The sequence below is a fragment of the Solanum tuberosum genome, unplaced genomic scaffold (assembly GCF_000226075.1).
Source record: "Solanum tuberosum cultivar DM 1-3 516 R44 unplaced genomic scaffold, SolTub_3.0 scf00603, whole genome shotgun sequence".
In the NCBI taxonomy this organism is placed as follows: Eukaryota; Viridiplantae; Streptophyta; class Magnoliopsida; order Solanales; family Solanaceae; genus Solanum; species Solanum tuberosum.
The window spans coordinates 165792-189046 of NW_006239544.1; the positions used below are offsets into that span (position 1 = coordinate 165792).

At 32.3% G+C, this 23255-nt stretch overlaps 2 protein-coding genes across 2 annotated transcripts; both read left to right on the top strand.

The window, feature by feature from the left end:
• Window positions 1-42: 42 nt before the first annotated feature.
• On the top strand, window positions 43-4328 carry LOC102593341 (mitochondrial substrate carrier family protein ucpB). Its single transcript, XM_006366312.2, has 9 exons — window positions 43-133; window positions 310-426; window positions 1610-1671; window positions 1788-1864; window positions 2238-2397; window positions 2465-2682; window positions 3235-3367; window positions 3789-3826; window positions 3932-4328. The coding sequence occupies exons 1-9, from the start codon at window positions 88-90 to the stop codon at window positions 4026-4028; spliced, it is 948 nt and encodes a 315-aa protein (XP_006366374.1). The 5' UTR covers window positions 43-87; the 3' UTR covers window positions 4029-4328.
• A 1730-nt stretch (window positions 4329-6058) lies between these two features.
• LOC102593664 (RNA-binding protein BRN1) lies at window positions 6059-13398 on the top strand. Its single transcript, XM_006366313.2, has 9 exons — window positions 6059-6429; window positions 6594-6676; window positions 8497-8548; window positions 8744-8869; window positions 8955-9034; window positions 11285-11452; window positions 11760-12102; window positions 12751-12894; window positions 12979-13398. Exons 1-9 carry the CDS (start codon window positions 6246-6248, stop codon window positions 13104-13106), a joined length of 1308 nt encoding a protein of 435 aa, XP_006366375.1. The 5' UTR covers window positions 6059-6245; the 3' UTR covers window positions 13107-13398.
• The last annotated feature ends 9857 nt before the right edge of the window (window positions 13399-23255 follow it).

Here is a 23255-nt window from a genome sequence, read left to right on the forward strand (position 1 = left end):
ACCCTTCAATTTTAAATAAAGCAAAAAAAAAAAAAAAAAAAAAAAAAAAAACAGAAACGCAGCAGACCCATTTCGGAAAAATCAAGAATGGCCGGCGACTCGACGCCGGCAACCGGGAAAACTCTCCCTTCAGGTTTGTGATTGAACCCCATTTCTATATACCCATTTAATAAGTTGTGTTATCCATCAAAATTTGATTTTTATTTTTTTTTTGGTTCAGAATAAGCATAGTTTGTTGTATCTCGTTATGGGGAAAGTTTTTTTTTTTTTTTTTAAATGAATTCTGATTTGGGTTTTTTTTTTCCTCAGGATCCATGGAGGTGAAGGAGAGACGAAAATGGGGTGTTTCAGCCTCAGATGTTGTGTCTCATTTTGGTACAAGTGGAATGTCTGTTGCTGCTGCAACAGCAGTCACTCATCCTTTAGGTTCTTTCTTCACTTAATTTTATGATTATTTGTTGATTCTACCTCATACACCTCTATTGAATTTGGAAGCATTTTGTTGCTTTGAGCTTAAAAGTAAAGGGGTGGTATAAAGGAGAAAACTTTTTAGATGCAAATGTTGCCTAGCATTTTATTGATGGTGAGAAAATGATTTTTGGTTAGTTTTTGAAGATGAGTCTCTCAAATTTGAAAAACTATTTGTGAAATTCTTTTTCCCAATTATAAAATTTTGAACTTTTTTTCAAGTGAAATGCTTGTTGAAACACGACTTCAACTTTCAAATACCATTTTTCAACATCAAATACTACTACTTTTCTTTATCCTATATAACCAAACAATGTTTATCTTGATATTTTGCTGCCGGTTTTTTTCTCTCTATCATGCTTTATTGCATTTGTTTTGAGCTGAGGTTTTACCGGAAACAACCTCTCTACCCCTCAAAGGTAGGGGTAAGGTTTGCGTACATCCTACCCTCCGCAGACCCCACTTGCAGGATGATGCTAGGTATGTTGTTGTTGTAAATACTACTTTTCTTATAAATATTACTCAATTCATGTCCAAGCATCTGCTTAGAATCAGCTATCACTTTGATTTTGCTTGGCCAATTTAGTTAAAGCTCATGGTAGAAAGTAATCCTTTGTTGCAACCAGACAAGACCGGATAATATCAAATAGTACGGATCTATTGATGATGTGACTTCGGAGTTGCAAAATGTATTGCCACCCAAGAGGGTGAGAGAGAAATTCAAAAAAAGATTTGGGGTATTGAGTTGAATGTCCTATATTTTACTCGGGTGGTTTGTCATTCAATGTAATTACCTCTCCTTTAAAGAAGGAGAAAGAGAGTTCCTAATCACTGTTTATTTTTCTCATATAACTATTTAAAGTTCATGAGATCTATATGATCACTACACTACTCAAGAACGTGTAAAGGGGACAAGCATTCAATTTTGGTGAACTAACTACATGAATGTCCTACATTATCATATGTTGTTCCATGTACTTGGGTCTTTATAACTTAAATTAGAAGAGCAAAAACTGCAAGGATATGGAAGGAATGGGTGCATAACCTAATTCCTCCTCTCTCCACCCTGATTGTAGTTAGTTTTCAGTGAAAGGCAGTCTTTTACTAAATAAAGATGCATGATTGTGCTTATTGTGTGCAGATGTTTTGAAAGTTAGACTGCAGATGCAACTTGTTGGTCAGAGAGGTCCTTTGGTCGGAATGGTATGACAGGAAGCTTAGGCTTTTACGGCTTATATCCCTTTTTATTATAGCTTAGAAATATATATCTTGGTTAATAGCTGCAGCTTATGTGATTTTTCCCATTGCATTGGTGTTAGGGGAAGCTTTCTCTTCAAGTAGTTGAAAGTGAAGGACTGAGATCCTTGTATCTGGGATTGGCACCTTCATTGATGAGGTCAGTTCTTTATGGTGGTCTCCGTTTAGGATTATACGAACCATCAAAATATCTCTGTGAATTGGCTTTTGAGTCCACCAATATCTTGGTGAAGATTGCATCTGGAGCATTCTCAGGGGCCGTTGCCACAGCACTGACCAATCCTGTGGAAGTCTTGAAGGTACTCTCTTTTTTTTAGGCTTTATGGTTTCTCCTGAACAATCCTCATTTGTTATGCTGGTTTCCAGGTACGGATGCAAATGAACACAAGATCAAGCTTAGGACCAATCCATGAAATGAGGAGAATTGCTTCAGAAGAAGGAGTAAGAGCTCTTTGGAAGGGAGTTGGGCCTGCTATGGCTAGAGCTGCCACCTTGACTGCATCTCACTTGAGGTCAGTTCTTTATGGTGGTCTCCGTTTAGGATTATACGAACCATCAAAATATCTCTGTGAATTGGCTTTTGAGTCCACCAATATCTTGGTGAAGATTGCATCTGGAGCATTCTCAGGGGCCGTTGCCACAGCACTGACCAATCCTGTGGAAGTCTTGAAGGTACTCTCTTTTTTTTAGGCTTTATGGTTTCTCCTGAACAATCCTCATTTGTTATGCTGGTTTCCAGGTACGGATGCAAATGAACACAAGATCAAGCTTAGGACCAATCCATGAAATGAGGAGAATTGCTTCAGAAGAAGGAGTAAGAGCTCTTTGGAAGGGAGTTGGGCCTGCTATGGCTAGAGCTGCCACTTTGACTGCATCTCAGTTGGCCACATATGATGAATCCAAGCAGGCACTAATAAAGTATACTCCCCTGGAGGAGGGATTTCACCTTCATCTCATGTAGGCACACTTCCCATCACTGTAAATATAGTCCAATGTGCTCACTATTTTTAGAGAACATGCGACTGTATGATTGAGTTGAAGTAATGCACCTTCTTTTCTGGATGCAAGGCTACTGAGCACTTTGACTAAAAGGATGGTTATAAGTTATGAATCTGTATAATTAGCCTGAAATAGAGATCCAGTAGTTGGCCTGCATTTAGTTAATTTCTATTTCCCACATCTTTCATTTAGGTAGGAACTGACTCTTGAAAAGTTATCTAAATTTTCACAAGCATGCATCCTCAGATTATTACACTATGAACAACACTGTTAATCTTTTCCTAGCTTTGGAGTGTTGTTGGAATGCACTGAAACTAAAAGCTGACTATGTTTCGTTAGCTCTTACATTGCCCAGAAAGTAATTGTCTTTATTTTGTGGAGATCAATGTCCTACTCTACCAATCTGAGCTGATGTTACGAGAATGTTTCATCTTTTATTTATGTTTTACTTCTACGTTTTGTCATTTGCAGTCCCAATATATGCTAACTCTTCTTTTGCATATTGTGAAGCTCAAGTACCATTGCAGGGTCAGTAAGCACGGTTATGACAGCACCAATGGACATGGTTAAAACCCGTCTTATGTTGCAGAGAGAATCAAATTGTGCCGGACTGTACAGAAATGGATTGCACTGTGCATATCAGGTTGTTACTTTGCAGCCTCTTACTCCACTCTTTCCTATGGTTATTTATCCACAATTGTGTTCAGCAAGTTATTCCATTGTTTTTTACTTTAACAAAGCGTACTTTTTAACATAGTCAAGCCTTCTTCGCTAGGTGTATAGCTTTGCATTCAGGGTAAGATTATTTTCGTCTTTCATCCATCTTTTCATCAAAAGACTGACAAAAACTTAATATAGAGGGGAAGAACTGAATGATAAGATACTTCATTGAGAATGAGCTACTGCAAAGCCATCATTAGGTGTTTGAGGGACACAGGATAGGGTATATTAGAGCAGTAGGGGTTAGGAAAAACATTTGGGAAGTTTTCGGGATGCTTGTGATCATACTCCTACAATACTCAGATGATCTTAAACTAATGTTTCATGAAACCTTATGATTCCAGGTACTTCGCACTGAAGGTCCTTCTGGTCTTTACAAAGGGTAAGTCGAAACATCCCTGATCTGCTGTAAGTAATTTAGTTCCTGCAGGTTAAGTTACTAATTAAGTCAATAATTATCTGTTTCTTGAATTTGAAAAAATTTCAGAGGCTTTGCAATATTTGCAAGATTGGCTCCACAAACCATGATTACTTTTGTACTCTGCGAGAAGCTTCGGGGGATGGCTGGACTAAAGGCCATTTGATCTTAAGCCATCTTATTTCATTGGCGCGACCATTTGAGATACTGTACAGCTCCTCTCAGAGATCCATAAAAAGGGAGGAAATGATGTTGAATATGTACCACCTTTTGTTTTACTATAGGCTGTAGGTTCCTAAACACTAGTGACTGATATTACAATCCATTCTTTTGAAGTGGAACGGAACGGAACGTTTTCCCTTCCACTTCTCAATTTTACCTCAAGAGTCAAGATGTATCATATCAAAACATCTACTTACAAATTTACAGTAAATTTATCAATGAATTTATTCTTGTTATCTATTGATGATGGTGCTGTTTGTTGTCTACTATATATCATAAAGGAGCAAAGAGTGCCTTATAACTTGTTTGTGTTTTTGATTGAAAAGAGTTGTTGAGGAATATGTAAGAAAAAGTCTTATGAGAGTGATTGATGGAATAGAGTGGAACATTATTAGCATTTGAAGTTGGCCAGCTTGGGAAAATTTTAATTGGAGGGGCCAGGATGAAGTGGTGACAGGATATATGCCCTTATCCATAATTCCAGTCTGCACATTTTCTTGTCAAAGCTGTCAATTTTGTGTTTTTTTAAGCAATGTCAAATGTTAGTTTTGCAGTAGGTTATTATTCAAATGGTATGAGTTCTTTAAATATACACTTTAATTTTGAGTGAATATATTCTTCGTTAAAAAAGTGATGCATGTTATTTAACAAATGGTTTCATATAATACTCTCGACATCTGATAAATGTCGTATATTTACCTTGGCAAATGTCATCAATTTTCAGATGAAAATGTCTGATATTTGCTTTTTACAAAGCCACACTTCAAACAACAATGTTTAAAGTTAGACGTGAATTTTCAAACTTTAGTCACATGTGTGCGAAGTTGTGTTCAAAGTGAATAAACGTGCAAAAAATTTAATATCGGGTATAAATTAAATGATGGCCTCAAATATCCCGATCTGGGGTTGTCATTTAACTTGTGCTCATTTTATATATATATATTCTTTTTGGGAATAATTCAAATGTACACGATTAAAGATGAAATTTTTTATCGGATGTGCATATAAAAATTGCCTTAAATATCAGTTATGACTTATGAGTATATGAGATTTCAGTTTAAAATAAATGAATTTTTTTTTGCAATGTTTCAAAACTATCCTTACCGTAAATAAATTTTTAAATAGAAAAGTACATTTTTATAAATTTTTTGCCAAGTAGAAACCAATCTAAGTAAAATATTGATAATGTCATTAAAGATTTGTCAAATAAAAAGATATACTATTATTCTTTTTAAAACCAACTAAAAAATATTATATTAATTAAGACCAATATTTTTTTCTACATATAAAAATAAAACATAAAAATAGATACTAAAGTTAACAATTAAAATTTTACCATTTAAAAGGTAAACAGAGCAATGCATAACAGTTAATGTAGGCCCATCTTATGTGAAAAATAACAACTGGAAATGTGGGACCAAACAGCTGACATTTTTTAAAACAAAGGGTAATAACGTAAATTCGAGTGCAAGCTGTTTCAGATCTTCATTACAATTCATTTCTTTTTAATCCATTCAAAAAATAAATAAAAAATCGTCTTATGATAATAACTAATAATTTAATTTTAAATTTTTTCTTATATTCTTAATGAAACAAACATTTCTAGCGACACAATTATCTAAATTAGATCATAAATTTTAAAAAATATATTTTAATATCGAATCAAAAAGTATCACATAAAACAAGACGGAGAAAGTACTCAAATTTATGACAAACAATCATCGGCCGACGTGTCTGATCTGTCAAATGATCAATGCCAAGTAGCAGAAAAATACTACAGTGGCATTCTTGTAATAAACTAGTGATAGAAAGGGTATTAACGACTTCAAAAATATTAATTTAAAAATGGTGAAGATCCCATTTTGCCATTTGAAATTTCTCATATATGAAGAACGGTCCGTGGTAATATTGTAATAAAATAGAGAAACCAAGGGTATTGTAAGAACCGGATAATATGAATTTAAAAATGGTGAAGATCCAATTTTGCCATCTAAAAATCCCCTAATTTTCCGAAATCAGCGAAGACCCGGCGCAGAAGAAGAAGAAAATATACAGAAAATTGAAGAGATCGACACAGTTGTCGAAGACTTTTAGAGAGAGAAAGTGTGTTTGTGAGTAAGAGAGAGAGGGGGAGAGTGTGTGTGTGGGCGTTGTTGCAGTAATGGCGGAGTTGCAGAGGGAGGAGGAGAGGCAGGAGGAGCAGCAGAGCGAAGAGAGCGTGAAGTTGTTTGTAGGTCAAGTACCGAAGCACATGACGGAATCACAACTTGTCGAAATGTTTCAAGAGTTTGCTATTGTTGATGAAGTCAACATCATCAAAGACAAAACTACGCGTGCTTCTCGAGGTTCTCAAATTTATGTCACTCACTTCCTCTTCTCTACTTCTCCGCCTGATTTCTGGATCGCCAATGTGCAATTGCAGCAACATGTTTTTATCACACTTACTTTAAGATTTGTACTCTCTAGATGCGTGATTGCATTACTCTAACCCTAATTTTGCTGTTTTCAGGCTGTTGTTTTGTGATCTGTCCATCTAGAGAAGAAGCGGATAAGGCAGTTAATGCATGCCACAACAAAAAGACGCTTCCCGGGGTTAGTTTTCTTCTATTTTATAATCATTCAGTACATACATTACGTTTTTTACTTAATTAATTGAAGTAGATTTCCATTACTGTAATGTACCTTAATTAGTTAAAGAAAAAGAAGATTTTTGTTACTTATATGCCGTGTAATCTCTGCACTGATCATTTAAAAAACTGAACTTTTGATAATTGATGACCTTCTTTAAGTAATTAGAAAAGATCTCTGATTTTTGTGATGCCATGGAATCTCTGCGCTGTTCTCTAATTCTCTGATTTTGATATTTAATTACCTCATTTTCCACGTCGTATAAACTATGTTTTAGTTTTTAAACCGAGAATTTATAGCCTACTGATTTTGTGCTTGTTCAAGTCTTTTGTACAGATACTCTGAGACATGAAGTTTTATTTATCTGACCTGTAATTGTTGATTTGACAGTTTGAGGTTGATCATGGCTGTGAAATTCAATTGTTTGACTCTATATTTCAGAGGAATCATATGGAATTTTCTGTGTTTCAACTTTCAGCGTGTAGAATGTAGGACCATCTGTTCTGTAATGGCACTATAAATGGCAAGTGATTGTACAACAAAAATCATAACATCGTAGATGTAAAATACTCTCCATTGAGAAACTGTGACTTGATAGGACGTTCTATGAGAAAAGGTTTTTGGAATCTAGTGCAAATTGCTTTAACTCCTGAACTCTAGTAGGGAAGCAGATTGCTTTTTTGAGGCTAAAGGCTTTCCCAGAATTCCAGTTGGGAGTGGGCATTATCAAGACTTGAATTCCGAGTTCAAGCTTCACTTCGTTTCATTTGATATTTCCAAATAGTGGAAACTAGAAAAGAAGATGAGTGATTAGTCTTAACCAACTAAAATAACTTACTCAGTATGTTTGTACAACAAAATCTGCATGGGGGAAACTTCTCCACAGTTTTTAGTTATAAATACAGCGCCTGAGAATCAAGCTGGTGGCTTACTGTGAGTACAGTTGCAGCTGTAAGAATTATTAGCAAAACATAAGCAAAACATATCAGGAGAGAAATAAGAATTGTATGGAGACATTTGAACCGAGAAAAGGATGAAGTATTTGGACATTACTTACCCTGCCACCAGCTGGGGTGTTGTATGGAAGGTGCGGCCCCTGTTCAAGTAAAAGGAAAGATAAAAGGCTGCATACGTTGATCTAATATGGATCTTATGTTTTTCACCAGTTCTCTGCTTCTTTTATGGGTCTTATGTTTTTCACCAGTTCTCTGCTTCTTTTTATCTTCTTCTCAGTGAAGAACAAGAAGATTTCCAAAAAACAAAAAGAAAGAATGAGTACTGGAAGTTCTCTCTAGAGTAATTTATTTTCTTACAAAGTTTCATGGTTGGTTGAATGAACTAGCAGAGAAATTAACCCAAAATATATAAAGAAGATTGTAGTAGAGATACTGATCAAAAGAAATCAAGAAAAGTGGAGATAGTAGAGGTGTTTGGCATCATAGATTGGTCAAGAACCAGATTTCTTCTAATGCACGTTGGATCCTTATGGTTTCCCACACTAACCTGACTATTAAACTGTATGCATGCCTCTAGTATATTTATCTCCAAACTAAGCATTTGAACTCTTGCATATTGTAGTGAAGTGATTAAGTTTCACTTTTTCAATGCTGATCAAAGAAAAGCATTTCATGTATCTAAGTCATCACCTAGTTTTGTCTGGGAGTTGATATCTGTACCCATTAAGCTTGTTAAGGTTACATGTGTCTGCAGTTCTTTTATATCCGTATCACATGTTTGCCTGTATTTTTGTTAATAAGTCATGCTGGTTTCTGTTTCCAATTCAGGCTTCTAGTCCGTTGCAAGTGAAGTATGCTGATGGCGAGTTGGAAAGACTAGGTGTACTATAATTTAAATTCTCTTGTTATCATATTTGTTCTGACCTTTTCATATTTAACCTCCTCTTTTAATCTAAAGTTCTACTCTTACCATTGTCATCATTATTCTTTTTGTGATACTAAATAGAATAATAAATAACTTTTCCTCTCTTGTTTTCTTTTTCTTTCCTTGTTCTTTTCCTTAACCTGAATCCAGAGCACAAGCTTTTTGTTGGTATGCTTCCAAAGAATGTCTCTGATCCTGAAGTATCTGCCTTGTTCTCTCAATATGGAGTCATTAAAGATTTGCAGATTCTCAGAGGTTCTCAGCAAACTAGTAAAGGTATATCTGGTATTATCTCTCTTAAGTTCAATGGTTTTGTGTGGGAGAAATTAATTCATCTCCTACATTATCTTCTTTCTTGAAGGATGTGCTTTTCTGAAGTATGAGAAAAAAGAACAAGCAGTTGCAGCAATAGATGCCCTCCATGGAAAGCATAAGATGGAGGTTTGTTTCAATCTGCAAGTTGACTGCTGATATGAGGCCCTTGAAATTGATTTTTCAGTATGCATAGTGGCCATATGTCCAACATTTGTGCATAAAATGAATAGGATTTTATAAGTGCAGTGATTTTAGTGTGGGTATTCTTTAAGCAGTTGTTCTGGTGATAGTCCTTCCTCTGGTGTTGTAGAACTTGTTAAACATTCAGGATGGGAATAACCTAATTCAATACATTTGTCCTGCTGTCTTTGCAATGTTTGTGTAAGTACTCCTTGCAGGAATAGCATCTGTCATCATGGAAGCACCAACTGTGTTGGCTTTAGATTGGGGTCATTTGTCAGTCATCATGTGTCTGTCATGTGAATGGCTTATTTATTGCCCTGTTGTTGCAGGGCCAACACAATGGCCTATTTGCTGACATTCACTGTTCAGAGGAATTCAAAGACGTTATCCGGTGATTTTTTTTAGGTCATTTCAACATGGCATTCGTGCTTGGAGTCTTGAGGCTCTTGACTGAAATAATGAGACGCTTGATTGCAACTGTCTATTCAATTTTATCTCATGCTTGGGGAAGAATATCAAATCATTTTTCGTGTTGAAAGAATTATTTATTGTTAAAGGAAACTTAAGGCCTGTTTGGAAAGTTGGCCTGGTAATTGGATTTGGTGTAATTAGGTGTAATTACACTGTGCGTGTTTGGTTGACTATGTAATTACTTGGTCAGCAGGTAATTGAGTGCAATTGACAGGGTAATTACACTCTCCAATTCTCAGGGAGGGTTGTGAATTGCTGGTATTTACATGGTGTAATTACAAGCTGATTACTTTTTAATTTCTTCTTTTTATTTTTCGTTTTAATTTATTTTTTATTTCTATTATTTTTAAATTTTTTTTTTTTTTTTATCATTCTAAAAAATTCTAAAAGTTCTTTTTTTTAATTATTATTTATATTTCATTTCCTTCTCATTTTCAACCTTTACTTAATGTGGTTCCATTCAATTTTTCGAATTATCTACTTTTTATGCTATGCATATTATTTTTCATTAGCATAGTTTTGTTAGTATTCTAATTTTTAAATTAAAGTAGAATTCATTGTTGAGTAAGGTTAGAGACTTATGTTTTCCTTTTCTTGTAAATCATATTTGTGTACGTTATGTTGAAATTTGACATGAGAGTATTATGTTAAAAAATTTAGTTAGAGTTGATAGGTTATCTTTTTGTCAAATATTTTAATTATATATGATATTTATATTTTTATTTATAATATTAATCTGTTTGTCAAACATGCATTTATTCATAGATATCTTGTACTTTTAGTTTTTATGATTAATTCAATTGAAATATACTAATTTGAAAAATATAAATCAATTATTTTTTCATATATTAGTTAAGAACATATGTTTATAAATTAACATATTTTTAGAAGACAATATTCATCTTAAATGTTTGATTTTGTATCATTTATAAAGTTTCTTATTTGTCTAATATAAATTTTAAATAATTAACTTTTATTTTTAAAATTTAATATAATCTTATGATTGCAATTGTGCATCCAAATAGTACATGTGTAATTACACTATAGTTACATTGTGGCAAACAAACAGATCAGTGTAATTACTAGGTTGTGTAATTACCATACTGACAATTACTACCCCAGTAATTATACCAATTCTAATTACCAGGTGGCTTTCCAAACAGACCCTTAATTATCATGTTATGAGATTCAGGCTTTATTCCTACAGAAAGCTCATCTATTTAGGGGAATTTTTTATTCACAGCAGTTTGTCAATAGGCGGTGTTCTCATCTAAAGTTGATACTATAAATATTCAGTGGAAAATTTAATTTCGATATTTATGTGAATTTTTAACATTTGAAATGCATATTTATAAATGGATTGTAGTGTTCCACCATTTAGTAATTTTATGCATCATTATGATGCTGGAGTAAGGCTGGTTAGTGCTATACCATTTGATTAACATGTGCACTCTTGGCTGGACTGTTTCTAAAATTTGAATACTTCACTAGAAGTTTATTGGAGTTGAGAGCGAGTGATGACCTGGATCCATCATCATATTCGTTTCTGCTGCAATTTTCCAATAACCTTACAATGAGACCTTAGTTTGTCTGGTGAACGGGTGCCAAAGCTATTTAATTAGATGTGCTATTTCTCATTATGCGGCTGTCAAGTTTCACTTATTCATGACTTCTATTTTCTGGAATATTGTTATCAAATTAGTCAAACACTTTTATGTCCAGGGTGCTACTGTCCCTTTGGTAGTCAAATGGGCAGATACTGAAAAGGAAAGGCAAGCCCGGAGGGCTCAGAAATCTATATCTCATGCTTCCGACTCTAGACAGCATCCCTCTTTGTTTGGAGCCCTACCTATGGGCTACATGCCACCATACAATGGCTATGGTTATCAGGTTGGTTGACTTGCATTCTCGAGTAAATCTGGTTATCAAGCTTATTGCTTTGTATTTTGCTCTGAATACTCCTTTTTATACTTTTTCAGTACCTTCTTGGTACTAGCTTTAATGAAATGTCATTTTCTTATTACAAAAGTACTATTTGAATTGACATGCTTCTCTCCTGAAAATTCCAGCAATTATTACAATTTTCAATGTGAATTGAGATGATCATTTACCTTAGTTTCATCGTTCCTTTCTTTCCCATTTTGGTTTTGTTTATCAATTTAAAGGTCAGTGCATAGTTAATATGCTCACTTTGCAGACTCCTGGGGCATATGGGCTCATGCAGTATCGCCTACCATCAATGCAGAATCAGTCCGCATTTCAGAATATAGTCCCACCAATAAACCAAGCAAGTGCTCTACGTGGAGGTGCACCTGATCTTTCGCCTGGAATTAGCCCAAGAAATTATGCCATGTCACCTGGAAGTTATGGATCCGCTTACCCTGCTGTTCCAGGGATTCAGTATTCAATGCCATATCCTGGAGGTGTTATGAATGCCAGACCACCAAGTGGTTCTCCTGGTTCAATTCCCCCTAGTACGACCAACAGTCATTCTGCAGCATCTTCAAGTGTCAGTTCAAGTACAGGGGGTCAGGTTGAAGGTTGTTGAACCTTTATTTTGTGACTTTTTTAGCTCTAGAACTTCTCTAGCTAATCAGGTGCTGAATGAGGCTGCTTGTCTTTATTTTGGTTAATTATTTTCTGGAAATTGTTCCTCGTCATAGAGAAAAGAAGTAGAAGAAGAAGATAGTATAATCTATTATGTTTGGTTTTTACTTAATTTATAAAGGATTCCACAAATGCATGTGATCTCTGATCAATAATATCTTATACATGTGTGTCACTAGAATCTATTATATTTGGATTTACTTAATTTATATAGGATTTCATAAATGCATGTGATATCTGACCAATGATATCTAATACATGTGTGTCATAGCAAGTATCGAAGAGGCTATATAGCTATTCCTAAGTGTTACAGCAAGTATAGTCTTACAGCATGTTGATTTGAACTTTAATCGACAAATTTCAAACTTAACCAACCTTGTGAGATGAGCAGCATATAGAGATTCTGGTCCATATAGACAGGAACTCAAATTAAACATTGCACAAGTTTGTAATATTTGTCGTTGGTAATGCTTTATGCAATTCAGTGGTGTAGGTGTCACTTGAACTATTGTACTTGGCAGTGGTAGTTAAACATGTAGAAATAAAACTGTACTTATCAAAAACAATTTTGTTTTTTACAGGTCCACCTGGTGCTAATCTATTTATTTACCATATTCCTCAAGAATTTGGTGATCAAGAGCTTGCAAATGCATTTCAGCCTTTTGGTAGGGTTTTGAGTGCCAAGGTTTTCGTTGACAAAGCAACTGGTGTTAGCAAATGTTTTGGTAGGGACCTTGAAATGCAAAGTTACTGTCAATCATAATGAGTATTTCCACTATTTAGCTTATCATCTGAACTTCATTCTGCAGGATTTGTAAGTTATGACTCTACAGCAGCTGCACAAACTGCAATCAGTATGATGAATGGTTGCCAATTAGGTAGTAAGAAGTTGAAGGTTCAGCTTAAAAGGGACAACAAACAGAATAAACATTATTGATATCTAAGGTGAGGTATGGAAGGAAATTGTCACACGCAAGCTACTTGGGAATTGCTCCATTGGCACCCACTGCAGAGCATATCTGAAAGTTGAGCAGCTACATGGCAACTCAGTGCTAATTGTAGTTCCCTTATGAGTTGAAGTCCCTGAAACTTGTAATTCTTGATTATTTCTTCTGCCACTGTAATTTGTAATTTCTGTAACATGGAGTAACATTTAGACATTAATTATTTTATTGATTCTTCTCAATTGACATGATTGCCATCAAGTGAATGAATCTCCTGTTTTTTTTCCTTTTTTTCCGATTCTGTTTCTATGGTAAGAAGTTAACTTTTTGCTTACGTCTTCCTTTTGTTTCTATCGGAGTAAAAACAGAATGATATATTCCCAGGACCTGAGTATTTTTTTTTCTTAAATACTTATTTATTTCCTACTTCTCGGCTAAGGTTTGCTCATTTTAATAGCCTCTGCATTGATGTTGTCATGTTGCGAAGTTAAACAAAGTTGAAGTGTATCTTTGTAATACCGCATCTATGAGAGGACTTTTCTGTTTCCATTCTGAAAACAGGTGCTTTGTGATCAAATAATTGCTATGGTTATTTGATTGCATTATTGTTGTTTAATTGACAAGAGCTTTCCATTCTCATCCTTTTCTCTTGTTTGTTCATTTCAGGAAGTTGGTGTGATACTTTCATGATGCTTTTTGGCTTGTGTGAAGGAAAGTATTTGCATTGCCTGTCTTGTTGCTTTGATGGAAACTTTCTTCCATCCAGACTAATGGGAATAGTACATACCTGGTTCCTTGGGGTGACATATTCTGTACAGAAGAAGGTAGTCTAGTTCTCTATTAACTTGGACCTTTTAATCCTGTTGGTGCAGTTATGAAGAGCGATGGACACGATTTAATTCCTTAAAGGTGCCAGAGAAGAACTTAGAGGGGGTTATATAAGTTCTTTCATGCATCGAACCTTGAGGTTGTCGATTCACATTATATTCTTCAGCTTCAGTAGGTGTCATAACTCATAATCTTCTCCCCTAATCCATATTTACCTAGTTTACTGCAGGGGTGGGGTCTCTCTCCTGATGGTTATGGGTCGTCTTTAGAAAATATTCTCTAGAAATTTGTATGTAGTGTTTTTCTAGAAATATTTTTAGCAGAACCTGCAATACCTGATTATCTTAATAGCTGGATTGACCTCTGCTGTGGAGACTTCATGAGGTACAGCACATCCCTTTAATATGATGCTGTTTTCTACTTAAATTAAACTAGGGTAACTGCATTTGGTGGTCAAGTAGTCTGTTTTTCAAGATACAAGATATACTTGATCTTGACCTGACCAATTCTTGGACTATTTCTTGAATGTTTTGCTGCAATTGAATGCTATGGTGACTGTGCAGGTATTTTTATTGTTTTTCAAAGGTACGGTTTTGAAGACACTTTTTTCAGTTTGAAGATCGTTATGACCAATTGAACATATCAGTTTTTTTGCTTCCTTTGCTGATGCTGAATGTTATGTAAGCCTCTTTCCATCCTAGGTCACTTGGTTTAACGTGTATGCATCATGTAAATTCTATTTTCATCTGTTCGAATTTGGTATATTGCAGGTACTTCTAATTCTGATGAATTGCTTATATACAACATTCAATGTTCGTTGCTCCAATCAGGTAAAATTTAGAATGGCAGCTTCGGTAAAGGTAAGTATGGCGTGGTATGTGTGGTAGGCATACGCCACAAAATTGAATCTTCGTTATACCAAATCTGGTATTTAAGTGAACAAAGGTAGAGCAGCCACCAGCCGGCCCATCATCCATTGACTTTCAAAGTTCAGTTATTAGAAAAAGGAGTTAGAATGGTAGATTAGGCTGTGTGATTGTTGTGCTATCCAGTTCCATAGTTTAGTTATGAGTTATGGTGATTGTTGTGTTTGCATCAACTAGATGATATACTAACTACGGAAGAAACTCCTGTCTAATAGACAATTTACAATAACAAATTGTAGTAGTAAAGAGGTAATTTCAGAGTCTTAACTGCTTTAACAGTTTCTGGATGTGTACTTTCCTATGGTTTTGTTACTTTAAAACATCACATTTAGCTTGTTTAGATATGTTAATCCTTGATAAGGAGCGCTATCTAACGGTTCGAAGCTCTATCTGGTGCAAATCCCAATTAGTTGGGCTTCAATATGGGTACTAGACATCAGATGAGAAACTCGAAAAAGAAATGCTGTCTTTAGTAACTTACTTTTCTTGTAGCAATTATTCGGTCTTGAACTGATTGAAACTCACACCAATAAAAGGGTGTTATTTACTCGTGTTACAAGTTGCTGTATAATATGTCTATAGAGTTATCAACTTCTTTGCAGACACAATTTATGAAGTATAGTACATATTTATCTTCTTTTTTTAAAATATAAATATGCAATTCGTGTCAAATTTGTAGGTTTGGCTGCTTAGATTAGTCAACGCTGTTGAGTCATGGAATCATATTAGGGTCATTTGCACGTATTATTTTTTGCTTTTTTATATTGGTGATTCTTAATTTTTTGCACTTTCAATAACAAAAAGATGATTGAAAATGCCGTTGTTATTCGAAAAAAGATGGCTAGGAAAAAAAATTATTTTTTTCATATCATAATATAACATATTAAGTTATGCCGCTTAATTTCTATTAAACTTCTGTGGTTAGAGGATTAAGTTTAGTTTATAATCCACTATTATGTCTTACCAGGTAAAATATAGTTCAGTTTCCGAATCCACAAAGTTAAGCCTTGAAAACTATTGTCTGACATAATACGATATTTTGATTCACAAATTTTCATTAAAATGAGCAGCAAAGACAAATATAAAATATTGGACAAATGATGTATCTTTCTTTATCTTCATCCATGTCATTAGTTTTTCTAGAAGAAAGATTAAGAGAATGATTAGTCTAATTCATAAAGGCTAAAGTTTATTTTGTGTTATGAAGTGTCCCTTACTCATTGAGTTACGATAATAAACCTGTTAATAATGGAGTTGCACGTTTTAATCGTAACAATTTGGATTGACTACTTTTATTGTGTGGCTAATGTTGATGTGGCCCAGGGTTTTTATTTATATGAAAAGACCTTTCAAATCTCAAGTTGCCATAAATTTTGGACGGCAAACCCCCAATTTCAAAAAGTCAAAATGTGTCAATTCTTTGATCCTAATGACGTGGTGGTAAACCAGGATTAGCATTATTAATAATGATAAGAGTCATAGAACCAATATTTAATTAGGTGAATTTGAAGTTCAATATTTTGACTTGGTCTGTTAAATATGCTTTTTGAGTTAATTTTTTTTTTGCCGACTATGAAAATTGTTTGTACCGTCTTAAACAATGGTCTTGATTCAAGTCGTGAGAATAGAAAATTTGTATAATTTATATAAATCTCGTAGTATCAAGAACTAATTACATTATTTTTCTACTCTTTTTTAAATTATAAAAATTCCTTAAAATTTATGGATTTTGGATACATCACTGGACTTCCCGAATACATCACTGGACACCCGAATACATAAGTGAGGGATGTAACAGAGAGAGGTAGGACATCCTGATATATCATTGGACTTCTGGATATATCATCAGACATCCGGATATATAGGTGATGGATGTATCAGAGAGGGGAGGAAATGTATCCGAGAGGGGATAGAAATGTATCAGTGAGAGGAGAGAAATGTATCCGAGAAGGGGATAAGGATGTATCAGCGAGAGGAGAGTGATGTATCTAAGAGGGGATTTTGAAATTTTTTTAAATGGTAGAAAATTTTAGAGATTATGGTAAAATAAAATGTGTATTTAAATAATTTTTCAAAAAATGTATGGGGTGTTTTGAAATGGAGGAAAATATTTTAAAAAAAATAAATTATGCTCCTTAAAAACAAGATAAAGACTTTGTTAATAGAATAGAAAAGACAAGTACCACTTACCATAATGATATTTCAAATGTATGGTCTTTTCCCCACCCACCAAACACCCCAACCCCCATTCCTTGACTATTATATCCCTGAAATTACTTATAATTTCTTTTAAAATAACATTATTTTATTCATTTACTAAATACTAAAAAAGTAAAACGTTCACTACTTATTATTTAAGAAAATATTTTTCATTGTATCAAACAAGCCCATGGTAAGGAGCATTTATCCCTTAAATGTTGAGGAGAGTGGATTGAAATTAATCAGATCAAATAAATACAGAATACCAAATATCATATTTAAAAAATGAGCAAATTGCGTAGAGGTGTTTACCCTTTACACAAAACAAGGTTAATTAGTTGGAAAGTGCACTAATTCAAAAGAAACTATAGCAGTCAAATTCAAGGGGATTTTGTATAAAAAAGGAGAGTTTGGGATGTAATTTATTAAGTACCCTTTCGTTCACTTTTACTTGTTTATTATATTAAATATATATTTTTATTTTACTTATCATTTTCAAACAAGAGAAAAACATAATTTATCTTTAATATTATTATTTTTCCTCTCAATTATTACTCAAAATCTTATACTAATTAAACATTAATTAATATTAGTATTCATATTAACCATTATCTATCAAGAAATATATAGATTAAAATAAGACCAATAAAAATGACCAATATTAATACATCCACGTCATTTAGCAGAAAATTCTTTTCTGCTCTTTTTACTGATGGGGTGGTAAAGTTGAAAAGTGGAAAATTCTTGACTAATTGATACGGTCGAAAATAAAAGTACTTATATTATTTTTTATTTCCATTCGATATCCTATACTTATATTAAAGTCGACTATTTTAGATTCGCATAGTATAAAACGCTATTTAGGGAGAAGCACTCTCTAACAAGGATTTTCATACTCAAGACTCGAATCTGAAATTTCTAATTAAGATAAGAGGAATTCATTTACTGCACCACATTGATTGATAGTAAAATACTCAATTAAGCAGTCAATTTTTTTAATCTCTTGATTTTTCCCGTTGCTTAGAGCGGGAAAAACGGCTTTAGAATAGAATTGCCGCATTCAATTTACTAATTAGTCTTCAGTTTAGACAATTAGTACAACAAAAGGTTTTAATGGTTAGGTAAAGAATAATTAAATCTCCTTTGGCTTCAACAGCTAACTTTCCTCTTTTCATACCTTTATTATTCATCTTTTGAAAAATAATACTTACTAGTACTTCCATCTCAGTTTAACTTATATATATCAACAGTATATTGAAAAATTAATTTATATTATCATCGACATGGATTGTCATGAAATAATTAAGATCTTTTCATCTTTACTTAAAGATAAAATTTTAATTACGTTCATGATACTTAAATAAAATTGAGCGACCTTTTTCGTTAAAATAATAGTTTAATGTGTTTGGTGTATCCTTATTCATAATTCCAAATACTTTTTAAAGTAAAAGTTTAGTGGTCATCCATAAAATTATTCAAAATAATAAGACATGAACCAATTAATATAAGTCATAACAAATTTGAATAATATTTGAGCAAAAATCAAAATATAATTGAAAGTAATAGATTCTTGTTTTATAAATAAATTGATGAAAACTCTTCTCAATCTATGATAAAGAAAGTTGATGTTCAATTCGAGCAAAAAGCATATATTTAGTTATTATTTATATCAAATGATTTAGTTTGGTGTTTGAGGATATTGAAATGCTCATGTGTAAACAAAAGAAACTAAACTTCATAATTCTAAGTGTTACATGAAAATTGACGTTTGAAAATTTTAATATCTATTGGTTTTCCATCATTAAGTTATTTGTTTATTCTTGATCGTAATTGTTTGATTATTTAACAAAATAGTTGAACACTATTTGTGGCTCGTTAATTGTACTTGAAAACAAGAGATTTAAATGCATTTTGTTATTTTCTTACCATCGTAAAAATATAGGCACTGGATTAGTTTAAATAAACTTAGAGCTATCGATATAATGCACATAAGTAATATCAACCCACAATTAATAATTCAGAGAAATTAATAGATCCTTTATTACTTGTATGATCTCATATATTTGTATATATGTTAGAAGCAACAAAAATTATGTTTAGTACTCCTACATTCACTTTTTACTTGTTAGCGTTCCTTTTGAGAATCAAACTATACAGACATTGACCAATATTTTAAGACGTAATTTTTCATCATATGAGAAAAATTATAATTTATAATATTTTCGTATAATTTTTAAATATCTAAATTTAAATGTCAAATTAACCTAATTTATTTAATTTCAAAGATTAATTAAATTATTTTTTATAAAGCGAAATATGACAGATAAAAAAAGTAAACTAAAAGGGGTATAAAGTACTAACAAAGAGACTTCTGAAAACTAAGACAAATGGTTTTACAAACAAATATTTTTAGGTTGTTTATATCAACTAATTAAGGAGAAGTCAAGTCAATTAAAGTTCACTTTTACAACAAATATTTTAGTCTTTCATATTGTTCTAAATTCATTTACTCCATGTGTTGAACAAGGACTATATGCATAATCAATTCAATATACAATCCTAACATTGGGAAGCATTTTCAATCTTCTTCTTAGAAATTGTGCAAATTAAACAAGCATTAGAGGACCATAATGCCCAAATAAATTAAATTCAATGTTTATTTATTTACTTTTCCAATTTATCTGTCCTAAGTGGTGTCAAATAGACGAATTAGGTTGAATTTGGAAGGGTAAAGATGGATTGAGATAGTAAATAAATGGATTATTGATCAACTCAAAAATTATTTGAGTTGAAAGTTTGAAATGGGCAAATGTCACATTTCTATGAAGTTTTGGCAAAAAGCTGAATAATTGGTTAAAGATAAAATTTTAATTACGTTCATGATACTTAAATAAAATTGAGCGACCTTTTTCGTTAAAATAATAGTTTAATGTGTTTGGTGTATCCTTATTCATAATTCCAAATACTTTTTACAGTAAAAGTTTGGTGGTCATCCATAAAATTATTCAAAATAATAAGACATGAACCAATATAAGTCATGACAAATTTGAATAATATTTGAGCAAAAATCAAAATATAATTGAAAGTAATAGATTCTTGTTTTATAAATAAATTGATGAAAACTCTTCTCAATCTATGATAAAGAAAGTTGATGTTCAATTCGAGCAAAAAGCATATATTTAGTTATTATTTATCTCAAATTGGAATAATTTTTAATCGTTTTTTGAATATTAACTTTATTACATTGAGCTTAATATGATGTTTTAGATGTGTAAGATTAGAATGAAGACGTGTGAAATTAAAAGAGCAACTTTCACATATAGCAAACACAAAATTCATATTTGTATGCTATAGCAAAGTTTGCATAATTGCGCTCCATAGCAAACATATATATGTATAATTCGCTATACATATACAAAAAAAACAGTTGTATAATTCGTTATACATATACAAAGAAGGCAATTGTATAATTCGCTATACATATACAAAAGAAAGCAGTTGTATACAACTGATCAATTGTATAATCTGTGTATGTATAAAACGAGAAAGAGAGAAAGGCAAAAGAAAACTGGGCAGGGAAATATTTGTATTGTATAATTTATAAGTGTTTAGGACGAAGATATATGTAATTGCATGTGTATATACAATTTTCTCTCGCTTTATACAAATAGAAGCGCTAATTTATACATTTCGTTTCTGTTTGTATAAGCAGGGTGGCGAGCGAGATTTGGGAGAGTGGCGAGCGAGATCTGGGAGAGGGGAGAGAGGGGAACGAAAATATATGTATATATACAATTTCCTCTCGCTTTATACAAACACAAACACATTTTATACATTTGTGTTTGTATAAAAGCGAGAGAGGCGAGCGAGACTGCCACCAAACGAGAGTGGTTTGCGAGATTCCACCAGGGAGAGTGGCTTAAATAGCAATAGTTTGTTATAGGGTACAATTAAATCAAAGTATATTTATAGCATTTAATTTGAATTAATAGTTTGCTATTATATACAATTTTCCCAAATTAAAACTAGTAATTTGGGACTTTGAAATTTGAGTAGAAGTCCAAGAAAACGAAGATTTGAATGCATTTCGTTATTTTCTTACGATCATAAAAATATAAGTGTTGGATTAGTTTAAATAGGCTTAAAGCTATCGACATAATGTTCATCAGTAATGTCAACCCGCAATTATAGTAATTCAGAAAAATCATAGATGTGACGATTAGAAGACTCAACTAAATTGTTGAACTTCTCAAATAATAACAATCGAAATTCCAATTAGACATTCAATCATATAATTAAGTTTCTGTGGAAACAACATCTCGACTAAATCCTTTATTACTTGTGCGATCGCATATATTTATGTATACTGTAGGAGCAACAAAAGTCTTAAATTATATATGTTTAGTATTCATTTCGTTCATTTTTACTTGTCACAATTTACTTTATAGAGTCAAACTATATATATATATATATATATATCGACCAATATTTTAAGACACAGTTTTTCATCTTATTAATATAAAAAGAAGTATTTTTTAAATGTCGAAATGTAAAATATTAAATTAAATTAATTTATTTAACTTCAAAAATTAGTTCATTTACATAAAGAGAATTCTGATAACTAAGATCATTGGTCTTTCTCACTCTTTCACAACTCTTTTTAGGTTGTTTAAATCAACTAATTAAGGAGGTTAAGTCAATTAAAGTTCACTTTTACGACAAATAATTTAGTCTTTCAAAGTGTTCTAAATTCATTTACTCCATGTGTTGAACAAGGACTATATGCATAATCAATTTACTATACGATACTAACATTGGGAAGCCTTTTTAATCTTCCTCTTAGAAATTGTGCAAATTAAACAAGCATTAGAGGACCATTATGCCCATAGAAATTAAATTTCAATGTTCATTTATTTACTTTTCCAATTTATCTATCCTAAGTGGTGTCAAATAGACGAATTAGGCTGAATTTGGAAGGGTCAAGATGGATTGAGATAGTAAATGAACGGATTATTGATCAACTCAAAAATTATTTGAGTTGAAAGTCTGAAATGGACAAAACTCAATTCGTTCAGTTATGGGATTATTACCAAATTTTAAGCTCAAATTTTGATAGGCTAAAATGAATTGAATTAATACATTAACGAGTCAATTATCTGTTCAAACTAGAACATATTATGATTTCATGAACTTATTTTACCACCTCTATGATCTTCGAAACGTAACATCCCTACCAACGTTGAATTTGAGTTTATTTTTCCATTTTGTCAAATAAAGGCTCACAAGACCAACTCAACTTGAAAGTAAAAACCATAAGTAGGTTTATCTTTTTCTCTGTCTAATTTTTTTTTCTGTCACGTTATTCTATGTATTTACTTATCAAATCTGAACAAGTCGTATATTTATTACAGTAATAACAATAACATATTTATTATAATTTTATAAATAAAATACAAATTAAAAAATAAAAAAAATAAAATGTACGTAGATCTTATCCTTACTCTTAAGATAGAGTGGCATATTAATTGTTAAAGAAATTATTAAACTATTTTACTTGGCGTGTATGGTAGAATAATTAATAATTGTGTGGTACGTATATGACATTCTCCTATTAGAAAAAGACAGAGAGACATAGCAAAATAATAACAATAATAATAATAGTAATTTTAAAAGAATAAAATCCCTAACTCAACTTGAATTTGATGGGATATAAACCAAACCAACTTGTTGATAGATAACAAAATTGGATGAATAAGACAAAGTAGATTCAAGTCAAAGAAAAAGTGCTTTGTAAGTTGTAACAAAAAATTGAAGGGTTTTTGTAGAATATGAATATTTTTATATATAAGAAAATATTTAGATTTACTTTCTATTATTAGATTTAAAATTACATTATATTATATTTCGAATCATTAATATTCTTGTTATCGTCTCATACAGTCACACTTATCTTTCACTCTAGCAGTTTCAACATAAAATAGAAAACGTTTAAAATAGTTCAAATACTGATATGATTAAAAAAACACATATTAAATACTTCAGAAAAAACATCCAAATTTACCCATATACTTCTGTTTTTGTTTAAAAGTGATATCATATGTTATAATTCATTTGAACTTCAATGTTTATTTTAAGCTTTTGGGGGGGGGGGGGGGATTAAAAATTTATTTTTTTTTTTTTTTTGTTTTT

Coding starts and splice junctions, on each gene's coding strand:
- LOC102593664 (XM_006366313.2), top strand. CDS start 6,246: ATGGCGGAGTTGCAGAGGGAGGAGGAGAGGCAGGAGGAGCAGCAGAGC. Junction 8,549..8,743: donor TGGCGAGTTGGAAAGACTAG/GTGTACTATAAT, acceptor ACCTGAATCCAG/AGCACAAGCTTTTTGTTGGT. Junction 12,103..12,750: donor TACAGGGGGTCAGGTTGAAG/GTTGTTGAACCT, acceptor TGTTTTTTACAG/GTCCACCTGGTGCTAATCTA.
- LOC102593341 (XM_006366312.2), top strand. CDS start 88: ATGGCCGGCGACTCGACGCCGGCAACCGGGAAAACTCTCCCTTCAG. Junction 134..309: donor CGGGAAAACTCTCCCTTCAG/GTTTGTGATTGA, acceptor TTTTTTCCTCAG/GATCCATGGAGGTGAAGGAG. Junction 1,672..1,787: donor GAGGTCCTTTGGTCGGAATG/GTATGACAGGAA, acceptor CATTGGTGTTAG/GGGAAGCTTTCTCTTCAAGT.